Source organism: Branchiostoma floridae, chromosome 13 (assembly GCF_000003815.2).
Source record: "Branchiostoma floridae strain S238N-H82 chromosome 13, Bfl_VNyyK, whole genome shotgun sequence".
Lineage (NCBI taxonomy): Eukaryota > Metazoa > Chordata > Leptocardii > Amphioxiformes > Branchiostomatidae > Branchiostoma > Branchiostoma floridae.
Window position 1 is genome coordinate 3,875,978 of NC_049991.1, and position 15,108 is coordinate 3,891,085.

The 15,108-nt window shown below is 41.1% G+C and overlaps 1 protein-coding gene and 2 non-coding genes across 3 annotated transcripts; all 3 read left to right on the forward strand.

Annotated features, from left to right (window-relative positions):
• Positions 1 to 8,661: 8,661 nt before the first annotated feature.
• Positions 8,662 to 13,401, forward strand: LOC118429353 (60S ribosomal protein L38-like). The gene is made up of 5 exons (XM_035839835.1): positions 8,662 to 8,674; positions 9,228 to 9,298; positions 10,257 to 10,317; positions 11,684 to 11,806; positions 13,376 to 13,401. The coding sequence occupies exons 1-5, from the start codon at positions 8,662 to 8,664 to the stop codon at positions 13,399 to 13,401; spliced, it is 294 nt and encodes a 97-aa protein (XP_035695728.1).
• Positions 9,213 to 9,413, forward strand: LOC118429811. Its single transcript, XR_004832797.1, has one exon. It is a non-coding gene; the product is annotated as a small nucleolar RNA SNORA53 (small nucleolar RNA).
• On the forward strand, positions 10,742 to 10,816 carry LOC118429809. The gene has a single exon (XR_004832795.1). It is a non-coding gene; the product is annotated as a small nucleolar RNA SNORD53/SNORD92 (small nucleolar RNA).
• Positions 13,402 to 15,108: the final 1,707 nt, after the last annotated feature.

Consider the following 15,108-nt stretch of genomic DNA (forward strand, 5'->3'; position numbering starts at 1 on the left):
ACCTGTGCCCCAATCGCAGTGAGATACCACCTTCAGTGAGGTGCTACGCATTTTACTCTCCCCCTTTTAAACAGTTTCAAAGTTGTAACTAAGAATATGACTACAATGCACATCAAATGGAATCGTAAAAGTCTATCTTACATTTGTATATCCTTTTCACATGAAAACATTGAATTTGCTTTTTTGTTACATTTCCACATCATTTTTGTCGGGTCATTGAGACTCATTATGCAATGCTAGGTCACTTTTATCCGTGGGTTGACCTTTATCCGTTATATACGATAAAACAATATTCAGTGACATCAAGTTAGCGGACAATGGTTTAAAATTCTTTGAAAATATTGAATTATTTGAAACCACCGTACTACATTTGAATACGAATATAGGTTACCCTCGAATAAAGGTGAACTAACGTTATATACAACAATGCAATTTGAGACATTCACAATGTCTGAATAGATTTTTAGATTGCAACAGTGTCAATTACAGAATTAGGGCAATCAAGCTATATATCAAACTAAAGGACAAATAATTATTGTACACGAATTAAATACTGTATAGTCGGTGCTCCTTTTTAACAATAATTTACTTGCACAAAACGCACTATTTGCGCAAACCGGCAGCCGTTCCATAAAATATGGTTGACTTTGTCGGTGGTAGCTAAAATGCTACCAAATATCCCAATAAAAATATCAACTGTTTAAGATAAAGCCAGTGGGATTTTGCATATCAAAGTGACCTACCCCTTATGACTAATTTCAATAACGGGCGCGTCGGGTGCATATATCTTCACTTCCATCCCCATGAACCTAACCGTCCTCGCGCACCTCTTGGTCTCGGGCCTACCCTCTTCGCTCTCCGAAGAACTGTCGCAGGACGTCCCGTCGGTACTCTTCGACCTTATGATGGACTTTCTCGGCGGGGAACCCGTTCTCTTCTCCGGGGGAGCCACGACCGATATTGCCGGCTCTGATGCCCTCCTCACCCGGTTAGGTAGTGACAGTGGCCGCGGTGAGCTCTGCGGAGTAGTAGTAAGAGTATCGGATATACATAGATTGTTACGGTCCACTTCGAAGTATGTCAGCGGACTGAGTTTTAACACGGGCGGTGTGATGCGATTTGTACTCCGTAAGGAGTGGGACTTGCTAGCGGTGAGAAGTTCCGTAGAAGCGTCGTCTGTACATTGCTTGTTAGGGGAGTGGACTCCTTTCACCGGTTTTAGTCCTGAAACACTTTTAGGTCGGGGGTCTGTTATTCCTTCAATCGTTTGCGGTTGGCATTCTTGTGGTATCGCGTTCGAGTCTGAATCTAAATCAGAGGACTCAGTCACGTTGCACGATTTAGGCCTCGGTTGCTCCCAAGCACGAGAAGAAGTTTTTGGCGCTTGCCTGCGAGCAAGTTTATTTCTGAGGTGTTTTCCAGTCTTGCTGGAACGTTTCGTTGCAACCACCGACTCTTGTGCCATTGGTTCAATCAGGGACTTCTGCCCCTCTATGGCCGGTAACTGTACGGGGTAAACCGACGTAGTCGACACGACATTTTGCTGTTGTTGTAACTTTTCCTCAGGTTTTGTTTCTCTGTAACTCATTTTCGACGCAGTTCCGACCACCACAACTTCGTGAAGTTTCATACAAGTCAGTGCCAAGTCGTCGTCGTCTTGGAAGAAGTCTTCTCCAAGAAGGAAATCTTGAAGTTGGTGAAATCTTTTCCCTCGAGACATGGCTGACATGCTCCGAGACGTACCGAGGGGGCGAGCTCTCGTACCCCCCAGCGGACTGGGCCGAAGCCGCCCGAATGTAGACGAGTTCAGCCGATTGATCCCTTGTTGTAGAGCGGCTCGTTTCGTCGGTACGTTTCGTAGAACGTGCTGGTTCCAAACGGTTGTAGCCCCTCCACCCGTTTGCAAAGAGTCCGTAGCTTTTTGCCTTGCCGTCATATAGTAATCCATTTTGTTCTTCTGTGCCATATAGAGGCGGTGAATGTCTAGTTCAGGTCCTGCAACTTTTCCCGCCGCCATTCTTACAAAGTTGTACGCTGCAATACAAGTTCTCAGTTGGCTGAAAACGTTAACAACCCCAAGACTGTAGCACCAACAAATAACGACAATTTCTCTTGAGTTTTCAATCCCAACAGTTAACTCAGACGTTCTGTCACCAGCATTCCTCATTTCCATCTCCAACGACTCTGAGAAACTCCTGTGGCACTTGTACACTTGTAGTACTTCCTTGTCGTAACGCTGTTCAAGAGACCATACGAGATACCGCAAATCATTTGTAGACGAATATTGACGATAGTATCCCAGTAACTTCACGAATACACTCGAAGAAATCCCTGCAAACGCACGCACAAACTGTCAGTGAGATATATGGGAGTACGCTGTGAACACCGTCTGTCTCTCTTCACTTCTGGGGGACCTACCGTCCCTCACACATTGACACAATCACTCTTAAGTCTCAAGATTACTCCAAGACGATGTTACCATGCCTACGGGACTTTTCCTTGCACTGTTTGCCCCAGATGTTTTAACGATAATCCATAGTGAAGTACTCACCGAGTACTCTGTTTACTTCGTTGCCACTCTCTGACCATCTGACCACGGCTCAGCACACACAAACTGTTTTTCCCCCTCCACCCGCCACAGTCGTGTTAATGATTAAACTCCACAAACTATAAAGTAACGACAGCTATATATAGAGACCGTGAGCAATTCTAACCCATTGTTTTGAGTGTTTGAATAGAGCAATCTTGGTCGACGGGAGTTGAATATGGGTTGTGTGGTGTAAAAACTGTAGCTGCTTTTGTGGCGACGTTTCAATGGGAAAAGTCTCTTGCGGACGGCGACTGCTATTGACATTTTCGATGACCGGTGACAACCCTTGGGCTTTAAGCGTTGCGGTCGCCGTAACAACGCCCGAAAGATGTCAAACCCACTCCGAACTCTCAAACAGCCTTCTAATGACAATAGAACTCGAAGATTTTAACAATTTTTGAGAGGAAACTCTCGTAGATATCGTCCCAAAGGCTAGCGTAATTGTTGCCGGGCCTTTGTTTAAACATGCTGTATGTTGAGCACCTCTTCTTTCAACGGTTGTTGTCAAAATATTGTCGGAGTATTTTTTACAGACTCGAGAGGGGTAGGGTTTCATGCACGGGTATCGCGTCGTCCCTGAACTTCTCTATTACATATGAAACCTTCCTAAAAATGGAGAAAGTCAGGTGGAACGAAATAATCCCGTGCCGAAAGAAACAGGACACCTTTTTTGTTGTAACACCCGAATGATACTGAAAGGTTTGTCTCACAGCCGTCGCATTGCAAACACTTCGGTAGAGGCCACTCTCTTTGTTACTTTCTGAGTCATTCCTTTGGACTTGCCTTTATGTAGTTCTAGCTAGCGGAACGTAGAGAGGACAGAGAAACATGTTTTCAGACAAAAACGATCAAACGTTACGGTCGGTAAAGCTGACAAGGTTATAGCCAGGGTCCTTTTCTCTGTTACAGACTGGAATGACTCTCTATAGGAAAATATCGTTGTTTCAAATGCGGTTATCTGACATACCCTAGCAAAAACCTGCCGATCCTAGCCGCCCCCCCCCCTCCGCTGGGGGGGCGCTTGAAAGGGAGATAAAAGTTTAGATCTGATTAAAATTTTAGATCTGATATTTGAGTGATGAAAATGTTATAACGTTGTAGAATATTTCCCAAGAATGTTCTCCTCATTACTCATGCAAAAAGAGTGGTATATAAAGAGGTGCTCTTTTGCTGGTACTATATTATATTCACGGTCGAAATCTTAAGAAACGAACAAGAAAAATAAAAGAAAGACACAACACAAGAAAAGCCAAGAAAATGACTGCTACCCTTTCAATATTTTGAAATCGTTTTCTTAAATAGTAAGGTTTGAAAATTAAAATTTTAAGGTTAAATTTAGAATTAACATTTTAAAATTCAAGGTTTTAGAATCAAAATGTTTTCAGTTACGTAATCTGAAACACAGAATTATGTTTCTAGGCTTTAATTGAAGTAAAAGCTTTAACTAGATTTCACCTGGCAATTTAGCTCCTCCATACAACAACCCTTACACAGACCAGGCACAGACAAAATGAATGCAGTACTGTAAATGCTGAAACTTTCGCGGTATTTAATGTTCGCGGTTTTCGCGGTGGCTGCTTCATCGCGAACTTAAAACGACCGCGAACATTTTTCCATGGCAGCAAGAGACTACAGTGCCTGGTGCTACCACGAAAAGTCCTTTTTCCCGCTACCGCGAAATTAGATCTCTGCGAACTTAAGTGCATTTACAGTATTTACAATCTAACGTTAGCCTAACAGTTGAGTTGACGGATGTAATAAACTTAAAACGGCTGTTCTGTGCGCCCTTTGTCAGTATCGCTATAAATCATGTCCAATATGACACTAAAAACACACTTTACAGACATATACACAAACTTATAAAACGTCATATTGACCTTTTGTCATGGGTGGCGGTAGACTAGACGCTAGGCAAATACATTGCTTTAATTCTTGTCAAAAATTCAGAATCAATTGCAATGGGTAATGTTGTGACTACGAGTCAAGCAGCGTCGTCATAACAACGGTTGTCATAGAGACATTTAATATGTCCATATCACAACCGTTGTTATGACGAAGCTACCTGACTGAAGGGGGCTTATTCTGGGCGAGAGTTCTACAGTATTTGTTTATATTACATACATGTCACCCCGGTAAACCGCCTTATGGTGTAACACACCAGGTTTGTAGTGAAGAGTACAAGCTGCATATACTCGTACATATCCGGATAGCGTTGTTTGATCCACTCACACTGAAATGCCACCTACTCTTTCAATAAGAGTGGTGGGTTATTTAAAGTGCTCGAGATGTGTCTCCATTTAACGAGAAACATGTTTTACGGTCGGTAAAGCTCACAAGATTATAGTACGGCAGTTTCCTTTTTCTGTTACAGACTGCGATATCTTTATAATGAAAAATATTGAAAGTGCGCTTGAAAGGGAGATAAAATTTTAGATCTGATCATGATATTTGAGTGATGAAAATTTTATAACCTTGTAGAATATTTCCCAAGCCTGCTGTCCTCATTACAGATGCAATACAAAAAAGGTGGTATTCAAACAGGTCCCCTATTGCTGATACTATATTATGTTGACGGCCGAAATCTCCAAAATGAATAACAAAGCAGGAAAAATACAACACAAGAAAAATCAAGAAAATGACTACTACCCAATCTTTCAAATCATTGTTTTGAAATAATTTTTTTTTTTTAAATATTAACGTCAAGGCTTTTCAAATCAAAATTTTAAGGTTTAAGATTGAAATTTCAAAATTAGATTGGTCTGTAATCGGAATCACAGCGTTGTGTTTCCTAGCCCTTAAGTAAAAGATAGACTCTTCAATTTCACCTTGCAATTTATCTCCTTACCACAACCCTTTCTCGAACAAACTGCACGCAGTATTTACAATCTAACGTTGACCTTTGCAGTTGCGTAGACAAATGTAATAAACTTAAAACGGCTGTTCTGTGCACCCTTTGTCAGTAACATTATAAATCATACCCAATACGACACTGAACACACTAAAACAGAAATATACATAAACTTATAAAATGTCATTGACCTTTTGGGTGGTGGTAGACGGTAGGCAAATACGTTGCTTTGATTCTTGTCAAAAATTCTGAGTCAATAGCAATGGGTATTATTGTGATTACAAGTCAAGCAGCGTTGTCATAACAACGCGGTTGTCATAGAGACATTTAATATGTCCATATTACAACCGTTGTTATAACGACCCTACTTGACTGAAGGGGGCTTTTTGGATGAGGGTTCAACAGTATTTGTTTAATTTGTATATACACGTTACCCTGGCAACTTATGGTGTAACAAACCAGGTTTGTACTGAACACATAATCTGCAAGCAGCAGATGATACTACGGTAGCATAAAATAGTATCAGAAGATGACAGGAGTCAAGTCGGTCTAGGAACGTGTTTGGCTACACCTTTTGGCTGACTACACTCCTTGGCCAGTTTAGTCTATCTAATGCCATCGTAGGATATGCTACTAATACCCGCCTCACATTATATACGATCTTCGGACGTACTTCGCGATCGCAGGAAGGTCGGATGATTTTAAGATCTTAAGATGGTCTGGAGTATTTTTCGCCCAAAATCTGTCCCCCTCACACATAAGCGAGCCTCGTGCGATCGACGGTGAATAAATCTATGATAATGAACCTCCCATGACCTCTTGGACGCGGACAAGGGAACACAAAACGTTCCTCAAAAATGGCAAGAGATCAATAAATGTTGCTTATTTTGTTGTCGGAATCTTTTTAACGAATGAATGGAATGCGCGGGCATAATAGAAATGACACGAGAGGAAAGTGTGTCACAAAGCCAGCCTACATACTGCCACAGGGGCCACAATGTTAGAATTACCCTCACATTCCCAGAAATCAAATATTTTTAAACAATCGGAAGTCGGGTGAACGTCGTCCGAACGTCGCCCGACTAACGGGCGTTCGCCATCCGATTTGCGCTCGATGATTAATAACTATGTCTGTGCTCGCCTATCGGTCTTCAATCGTTGGATTAACGCAAGACTATTGACCGATACCCTTGCGAGGTACGCACGATTTGCACGCATGATCTGCGACTCGGTAACGAGCTCAGCGATCTCGGAGATCTCCTGCGACTTGTCGCTTATGTTAAGAACATGTTTCGCTGCACCGCGACCGTTGTAAGACTCCTGAAAATTGCCGGCGATGCCTAAAAATCGAAAGATGATCGTGAGAACACCGGACGTCTTACTCATGAAAATGTCATTTAGAGCTCGTAAACTAGTCTTCCGATTGAATCGCGCCTAATGTGAGGGGGGTATAAGGAGATTACTGAACACAAGCAGCAGCACTATCTGAACTGATTGATTTGATCCACTTACACTGGGAAGGACCCCCACTCTTTTTGATAAATCCACTGGGCTCTTTTACGTGCCCAATGTGAGGCTCTCCGAGAAACCTTCATTCAACAGTAAACTTAACGTCCATTCCGAGGGACGTCCCTAACCGAAGTGACGTACCCTCTAATTTTCACATGAGTGAAGTGGGGAATGTCGTGTGAAGTTGACCTTTCCAAATGGTACATCGTCAGTTTCAGGGGTCTCGAACCCAGAACCACTGGATTCTGGGCACCTAGTTACTTCAGATGTAATTGTTTTTGTTGTGTGTGTGTTGTTGTTGTTTTTATTTTGCAAACAGCTGACCAATATGACCAAATATCCCTAAAATATCACAAACTCTATTTACGATAAAGATCTATACTCTCCAAGCAGAGGTTAGGCTCCGGCTGTTTTTTAACGTTTTTTTAGTCGTTTTTATCGGGCTTTCTATTTTGTCATTTTTGTTTGTTGTGGCCGGCCTGTTAGGTTTTGACACAGCAAGATATAATAAAAAAAATAGAAAGCCCGATAAAAACGACTAAAAAAACAACCGGAGCCTAACCTCTGCTTCGAGAGTAAAAGATCTACCCATGACGTCTAGAGTACTATGACCCTGTTCACAAATTCACAGACAGACACGAAAATAAAACCTTCATAGCACAGGTAACAATAAAAGACGTTTTTTAGACTTATGAATGAATTCCTTTCACCAAACTGTGATTACCGCATATGGGAAACACAAATATCGACCGTAGCAAGTTTCAACCGATAACCTCTGTACTGTAATGCGGCACAGTATTGCTAGGTGTCGCTGCTACACAGCAAACACTACGACACGAAAACGAGGTTCGTTCTCTTTCCAGGCAGCCATCTTGAAGAAAGATCGAGGTAAAATACTTTCTTACAATCAAACGTAATCCTTCCTCTACAAGACACTTTGGGGCGATCTTTAGCTTCAGAATCGGCTATTAGGGTCTACGCTTCGGTTTGAAGTGAATAGTTCGCTTACACCTTACTCCAAACCTGTACAGTTCGGCGATAGATTTGACAATTTCAGCATGCAGATATTTGCGGTCTGCGACAGTATAAATTATTTCTTAGCTGCCTTCCAAACTACCACACCATCTCGGCTTTTTGTCATCCTTCCTTCCAAAAAAGCCACCATAAATTGATAGTGCTTTGTGTTGTACGTTTGTTTCAAGCTCGGCTAAGCGTTTACTACTTGTACGAGAAGAGAGACGATTTGACACAATAGTGGGGAGGGGGGCGTATCACAAATGTGTCTCTTCGCTAAAATTTTATACGAAGATATACCAGAATGTGTCTCTGTTGCCGTGAAAACTACTTCAAATTATACAACAAACCTTTCTACCTTCCCTCCAGGTTGCCAGCTATATTTCGTCTTCCTCTTGAAGACTGGTCACTCAAAAACATGGTGAGTTGAGCTTCTATGATACTTAGTCAAGTTTGTGAAGTGCTTATATCTTTATCATATCACCAGAAAAATTATGTCACCAAAATACAATAGTACCTGATTACGAGCAACTATCACATGTAAACCCGATGTTTGGTTCCGACCTGTAGGGTTCCAGGACTGGTGTATACGAATTCAAGTGTTCACAAGGTTTAATGATTTTTCTGCCAAATCTTATTTTCAAAAGTGTGTTTTTACACAAAATTGCTGTGCCAACCTGCACGATAGATACTTGGAATCATGCCGGGGTTTGGTAACCAGGCTAGGTCTCGAACCCGCTGCCAAGTTTTCCACAATGTCATGGGCAGAAATTACTGTAACTTGATTACCTGACCTCGGGAATCACAAAGTAGACTGATTTGTAAGATTTGATGAATCTATGGTTAATAAATTATATCAGAAGGGTATACATTTTGTACAAACGTCTACATAGCAAGGTTTGACAAGTCCTTTAGTCCGATTGTCCCAGGCAAGTGAAAATGCTGACCGGGCAAGTGTGTGCCCGGTCAGAAATGTAATTGTAAATTTTTTACGTATTTGCCCGATAATGAATTTTGGAAAACTTGTTAAACACTTTTGCACGTATGTTTGTTGACTGATACTGTTAACTTACAGCTGAATTTAAACAGGAAGTATTGAAGTTTGGTGACATAAGCACTTTTAAGAAATGCCTTGATAAAGATATGAATAATCTTATGTACATGTACATAAAACTAGCTTCAGCATTATACCTGCAATAATGATGCTTGAAAGCTAGAGGGCGCTTCTGCTGCATGACCAGTAGATGTACATACACACTTCCTTAGATCCACTCCTGGGGCTGAGTCGGCCCAGCAACGCTGCGTTGTACCGTCGGGAGTGCTTGAGTCATGAGTGTGTGAGAGCAGTATACCTCCACTGTTAGCTTCAAACCCCAGTACAGCCTCGAAGGGCTCCTTCGGGGGTTTTCCCTTCTGCTACACTGTACTGGGTTGGCTGGCGGTGGGGACACTTAAAACCCTATCAGAGTGTCACTCTACTAACATTATGCAGCAGAGCAGTGTAATAAGAGTATAGATTATTAGATATAGCCAATGGTGCCAACTTGTTGGTAATTCTGAGACCCCGGTTGGGGATTGATGTGTTAAAAAGATTTGTACTTCCCCAGTTATCGTAGAGTGGAATTTGTTGTCACCAAGCAAAGTAGGGACATCTTCTCTAGATAGTTTTAAAGAATGCTTGCAGGTAGATTGTAGAACTCTACCCTGCTACCGGAACCGCAAGGAAACTGGCTGGTTTAGGGGTGGGTACCGGTACAGAAAATTCAGGTCCAGGTCCGGTTCAGGTCCAAAGGATTAGGTCAAGGTCCGGACCTGAACCTGGACCTGATTCAGTATGACTCATGCCAATGGTCCCTTTTACTGCAAAAAAATCTGTTTGATGGAGTATTAGACTTACACTGGCGTTTTAAAATCCAACAACGCTAACTGAACCTGTAAGATTGCCTGTAAAACTTGGTAGTAATGACTATAAACTCTACTCTACTTCACTCTTGTTATTTTCTTCCACCTGCAAGCACCGAAACGTGTGAATGCCTGATCAAATAATCTGTTAATTTTCTAACAGGTCCAACATCCGGTCCACCTAATTTTTTCAGGTCCGGTTTTTCTGGACCGGTCCAATAAGAAAAACCGGTTTTGTACCGGTACGCTGTACCGATACCCAGCCCTAGGCTGGTTTATGTGCCACTACAAGGCATTACAACTTACACAAGTGTCTGAAAGAACCTATGAGGGCCAAATACATGTAGCTTGGGAATGTAGATGTTGATGTTTATGTTTATGTTTTTCTCCCAGCCGAAGCAGATCCATGAGATCAAGGACTTCCTCCTCACAGCCAGGAGAAAAGATGCCAAGTGTGAGTAAAATAACATCTTAGTTTGTCTGTAGTGTGTGAATTTCATTAGATTTGTACTTAATCCTCAGCATGACTGTTGTAACACCACAAGTCTAGAATTAAGTGGTATGCAAATAGTCTAACCCTATATGATGACTTGATAAGATACTCATTATGCAAATCAATAGCTTATTTGCCTAATTCATGAGAAAAGTTTATAAACACACCATACTCTATGATAGGACTCTCAAACTTGTCACATTTTTGTAGATAAAACTGTAGACTGAAATGTCTAGTATGTATGTGTATGGACCTTTTGTATGTGTGTTTGTACATCTGTCTGTCTTATTTTCATGGGCTTCTTTCTATAAACTATTTTAAGATGCACAAATTGCATCAGTAATCAAACATAATCATAATTACATGAACCAGATCCTGATGACTGGTGCAATGATGGAGAACAAAATGTGGTTTCCTGATTCCCAATGAAGCCATCTATCTCTTGGCTGTGTCTGAGCACCTGTTGTTTAAAGTATTGTACAGTAACACTTTTGTGGTGGTTTTATTTTCAGCGGTATCCTCTACACAGTGAATACTAGTATCAGGGCTCGAAATACTTTTTTCTGCATACCTGCACTGGTGCAGGTAACATCTAAAATTACCTGCACCAGACAAAATTTGCCTGCGCCACCCTGAATTTAGGAATTATGGATCATACTAAATTTATTCAGGAACCATTGCTACTTTTTCTTCTATACTTTATAGGTGGTAACAGGCAATGCAGCTAATGACAACCCATACATCATAGGACATTTATGTATAAAACCCAATACATGGACCAGTGCAGGTTTGGTGCAGGTAGACACCAGAAATACCTGCACAGATCCAATTTTACCTGCACTAACCTGCATATGCAGGTGGTATTTCGAGCCCTGTAGTATGTTTTTCTTAATCGAGAAAAATGAATCATCCAACTTCCAAGTCAAGAAGTTTTACTCCCAGAATTTTTGTCTGACTCTCAAGTCTTCTTAACTTCAGCCACCTTTGTATCTGAGTCAAAAATCTGACTTGCTATCTAGCTGAAGAAGACCTAGGGATTCGGTAAAAATTACGACAAATGAAATTATGAGAATAGTTTCTTGTTCTCGTTTGGTAATTCACAAACTCCTATAATTATAAACTTTTGTTCCAATAAGTCTTCCTTGTGCGACTTCTGCATTATGAAATCATTTCAATTGCATATTTAAAAAAAAATCCTTTTTTCTCCTAGCATGAAATAAAACCACTGTGAAAGTAAATAAGCTAAACGATATTGTCCTAAAACTTAAAGTATTCTGATTGTAGCTGTAGTATGGGTGGTAAAGTTCAATACTTTGCTTTTTTACAGCCGTCAAGATCAAGAAGAACAAGGACAATGTGAAGTTCAAGGTGAGGTGCAGCCGGTACCTGTACACCCTGGTCATCACGGACAAGGAAAAGGCTGACAAACTCAAGCAGTCCCTGCCACCAGGTGAGTTCTTAAAGACATGAGGGACAAACCTTAAGAAATATGGGAAGTAGAGCTGCATGAGGATAATGAAACAACACAAAGTTTTAACTTTTTTCCAACAAAAAAGTCATCAAGGGGTGTTTGTATGGCACAATTGCAGTGGCTAGAGCATTGGAATCAGAATCAGTAGGTCCCGAATTCGATACTCGTCATTCCCCTGCCCCCATGACGGTGGAGTGACGCCCACCGAGCCTCACGGCTAATCTGTCTAAAGGTGCCAAAAACACCTGCGGATTTGGTGCTGCCAGTGTGTCAACATCTGCACACTTGCCACTAAGACTCGTAAATTTTAGTGTCATCAAAAATCATATTTTCAGCCCATCCTTAGACAGTGAAAACCATTTTGTCTCATATCAATGGTTTATTCATACATACATATATACATATGCATACAAGGACATACTGAAACAACGTTGCAGCCTGTTATACATTGCTGTAAACATGGCTGAATTAAAGGGGCATTCCACTCCACACGGGAGTGTTATTTTCCGATAGATATCAATCTTAGGAAGTGATAACTGCATACTACTCCACATTATACGATAAAGCACCCAGTTGCTCCACATGCCTCAAAAGCATTCAATGTTCTACTAAACTCCCCAAGTACCCTCTAATTGAATAAATCCTATGGCTCAGAATACAATGCAAAACTTTTCGGTAAGGTTACAAAACTAATTTCAGGTTCGCTAAGAAGTCTCGTCTTGTTCTTGTATTCTTTGCTATTTTATGAGCAATTTGCCTTCTCGATGAGCTTAGCGTACCTCATTTATTCCGAAAATATGTACGATAAACAAAGTGTCTATGCGTATAGGGAATGCATGGGTAGGGTCTGCATGGGTTTAGTGAGTGTCATTATTGTTTTATAAAACACACATCACGTAATTCATCGCAAGGTGAATTCCACAAAATTCGGCTGATTATGTATTCATTGACACATTATCTATTGGAAAACAATACTCCCTTCTGGAGTGGAATGCCCCTTTAAGTTAGTCTCAGTCTTTAAAAAAATCCTGATATATACAACATAACATATTAACAATAGCCGGTCCACGCCAAGGCAAACATCACCAGCAATCAACATTTCCATGTAGTGGTAATAAGACATTAAAAACAGGGTATAAATCAGTATTTAAGAGTGCAGACAAGTATGGAATAGCACTGTTTTTGTACCTATCATATCTGGCAAAAGGTATGCTCAGCTCGAGCCCTCGTTTTAAATCTCTGTTGTGAACTTCATTATGTGTAGCAGGCAACCAGCTTCGAAAAGTGGGAGAATTAAACATGCGATTGTATGTACATACATGCGCGTTAATTAGATGAAATTAAGACATCCAGGTAATAAGATACACCATAAAACAGGTACTCAATCAACTAGACAGTCCAAAAGTCAAACGTTTTCTGAAACATCTGTTTCCAAAATCATATCTGGTTGCTTGAATAACCGCTTTTTGACATACCTGTATCTGTTTTTGTACTGTTTTTTTTTTTCTTTGCCTGTTTCTCTAATTACATGTTTTTTTCTTGCTGCAGGCCTGGCTGTCAAGGAGTTGAAGTGAGGAGAAGGAGGAAGATTATAGATGGTTCTGTTGTAAAAATAAAATAACAAGACCGTAAAAACTGTGTTCAGTGTGTTGTCTTATACTGTAAATGCATTTAAGTTCGCGGGGATTTAATTTCGTGGTAGCAGGGGGACTTTTCACGGCGGTTTTAATTTCGCGGTAGCACCATGCACTGTAGTCTCTTACTGCCATGAAGAAACATTTGTGGTGGTTTAAATTTCGCGGTAAAATGGCCACTGTGAAAAACGCGAACATTAATCCACCGCGAGCATTTCTGCATTTACAGTATCTTGTGCCTATCACTATTATATACTTGTTCAATACTTGAAACTTGTAGGACTGGTAAATTCCCTGTTACGATTTGGTCACATTTCCCAACTGGAACTTGTTCGAGATGTTTGTTATCACAAAAAAACAAAGTCATTAAGGCCACGGCTCTAGCCAGCGTCCGTTTTTCCGTCAATTTGCTGCACGTGACGGAAAAATTTTAAAACCAATCCCTCAACCTTGACAGACAAAAATCCTTGGTGGAAGCTACAGGCAGCTTGGGGACGCCGTCCACGGCCATAAAAGCCACACACATGTTTTGCTATTATTGTTGACGAAGTGTGTCGGTGCCCTTTCGCATGCAATAATCTCATTAAAACCCGTTTTTCAAGGTCTTAGTTCAGTCTCTCTAACTCTTGGAATAGTGTTTTCGCGACAATGGGAATTGGCTGACGGAAAAAAATTTCGACCTGGCTAAAGCCCTGATTAAGGCCCTCATTATCAAGGTATATATAAACAAATTATGCTAATTACTTTTATTACCGGTAAGTGGGCTTTGCTGTCTGTCGTATCTATACACGAGTACTTAAAGTTCCCAAAGCTTGACCGGTTGGACCCCTGTTGGCCGTAGCTGGCCATGCCAATTTGACCACTAGCCAACCAAGGTTGGCAGTAGGTCGGGTTCAGTATGACCAGTTTTAGGTCACGCCTCTTTTATAGCGCCAATTACTTCAAACAGCTGAGCCACAAATGATGTCTAAGGTAGCAGAACACAGTTTTCGGCCTATGGGGATTTCTATAGTTCAGGGCCTCAAGGTGACTGGCTTTGATGCAATAGAAAATATAGTAGGGTGCACTTTTGGAATACCAGAAACGGATATGTTTGACTTGAAGGTACAAGACACAAAATATTAAAAAGCAAAAAAAATCCTGTTGGCGTATCGTCTTCTCACGCCCTCTTTGAAATGCCCCTCTGCGGAGGTCACAGTACTGCAGCCGTCTCACACTATCTCACACTAGAAAGGCAGTTTCGTAATGGGGCGCATTTACACACGAAATAGAAAACTTTCACAATCCAAACCATGCAGTCTCAAGAGTCGACACCTTCCATGACCACGCAGCACAGGTTATATCTGTCTGCCCCTCAAATAAGGCTTTTTACCTCTCCTTCAACAAGTTTATCCGTACTGTTTTATGTACCCGCGTTATAGACCCCCGGGGTCCGGCCATTAATATTGAGTTTGATTTGATTTTTTTAAATTTAATTAATTTTGCACAATCTTTAAAAAAGATAACTTAAAACAAATTAAAGGATGAAAGGACATGCAGGGGGGAAGAAAAAAGCCTCGTGGCTTATACATAGTCTTCCTCCAAAGTAACAAATAATAATAAAGGGTTAATGCCCCGGCCCGAGGTGTATATGGTGAGATAATCCCT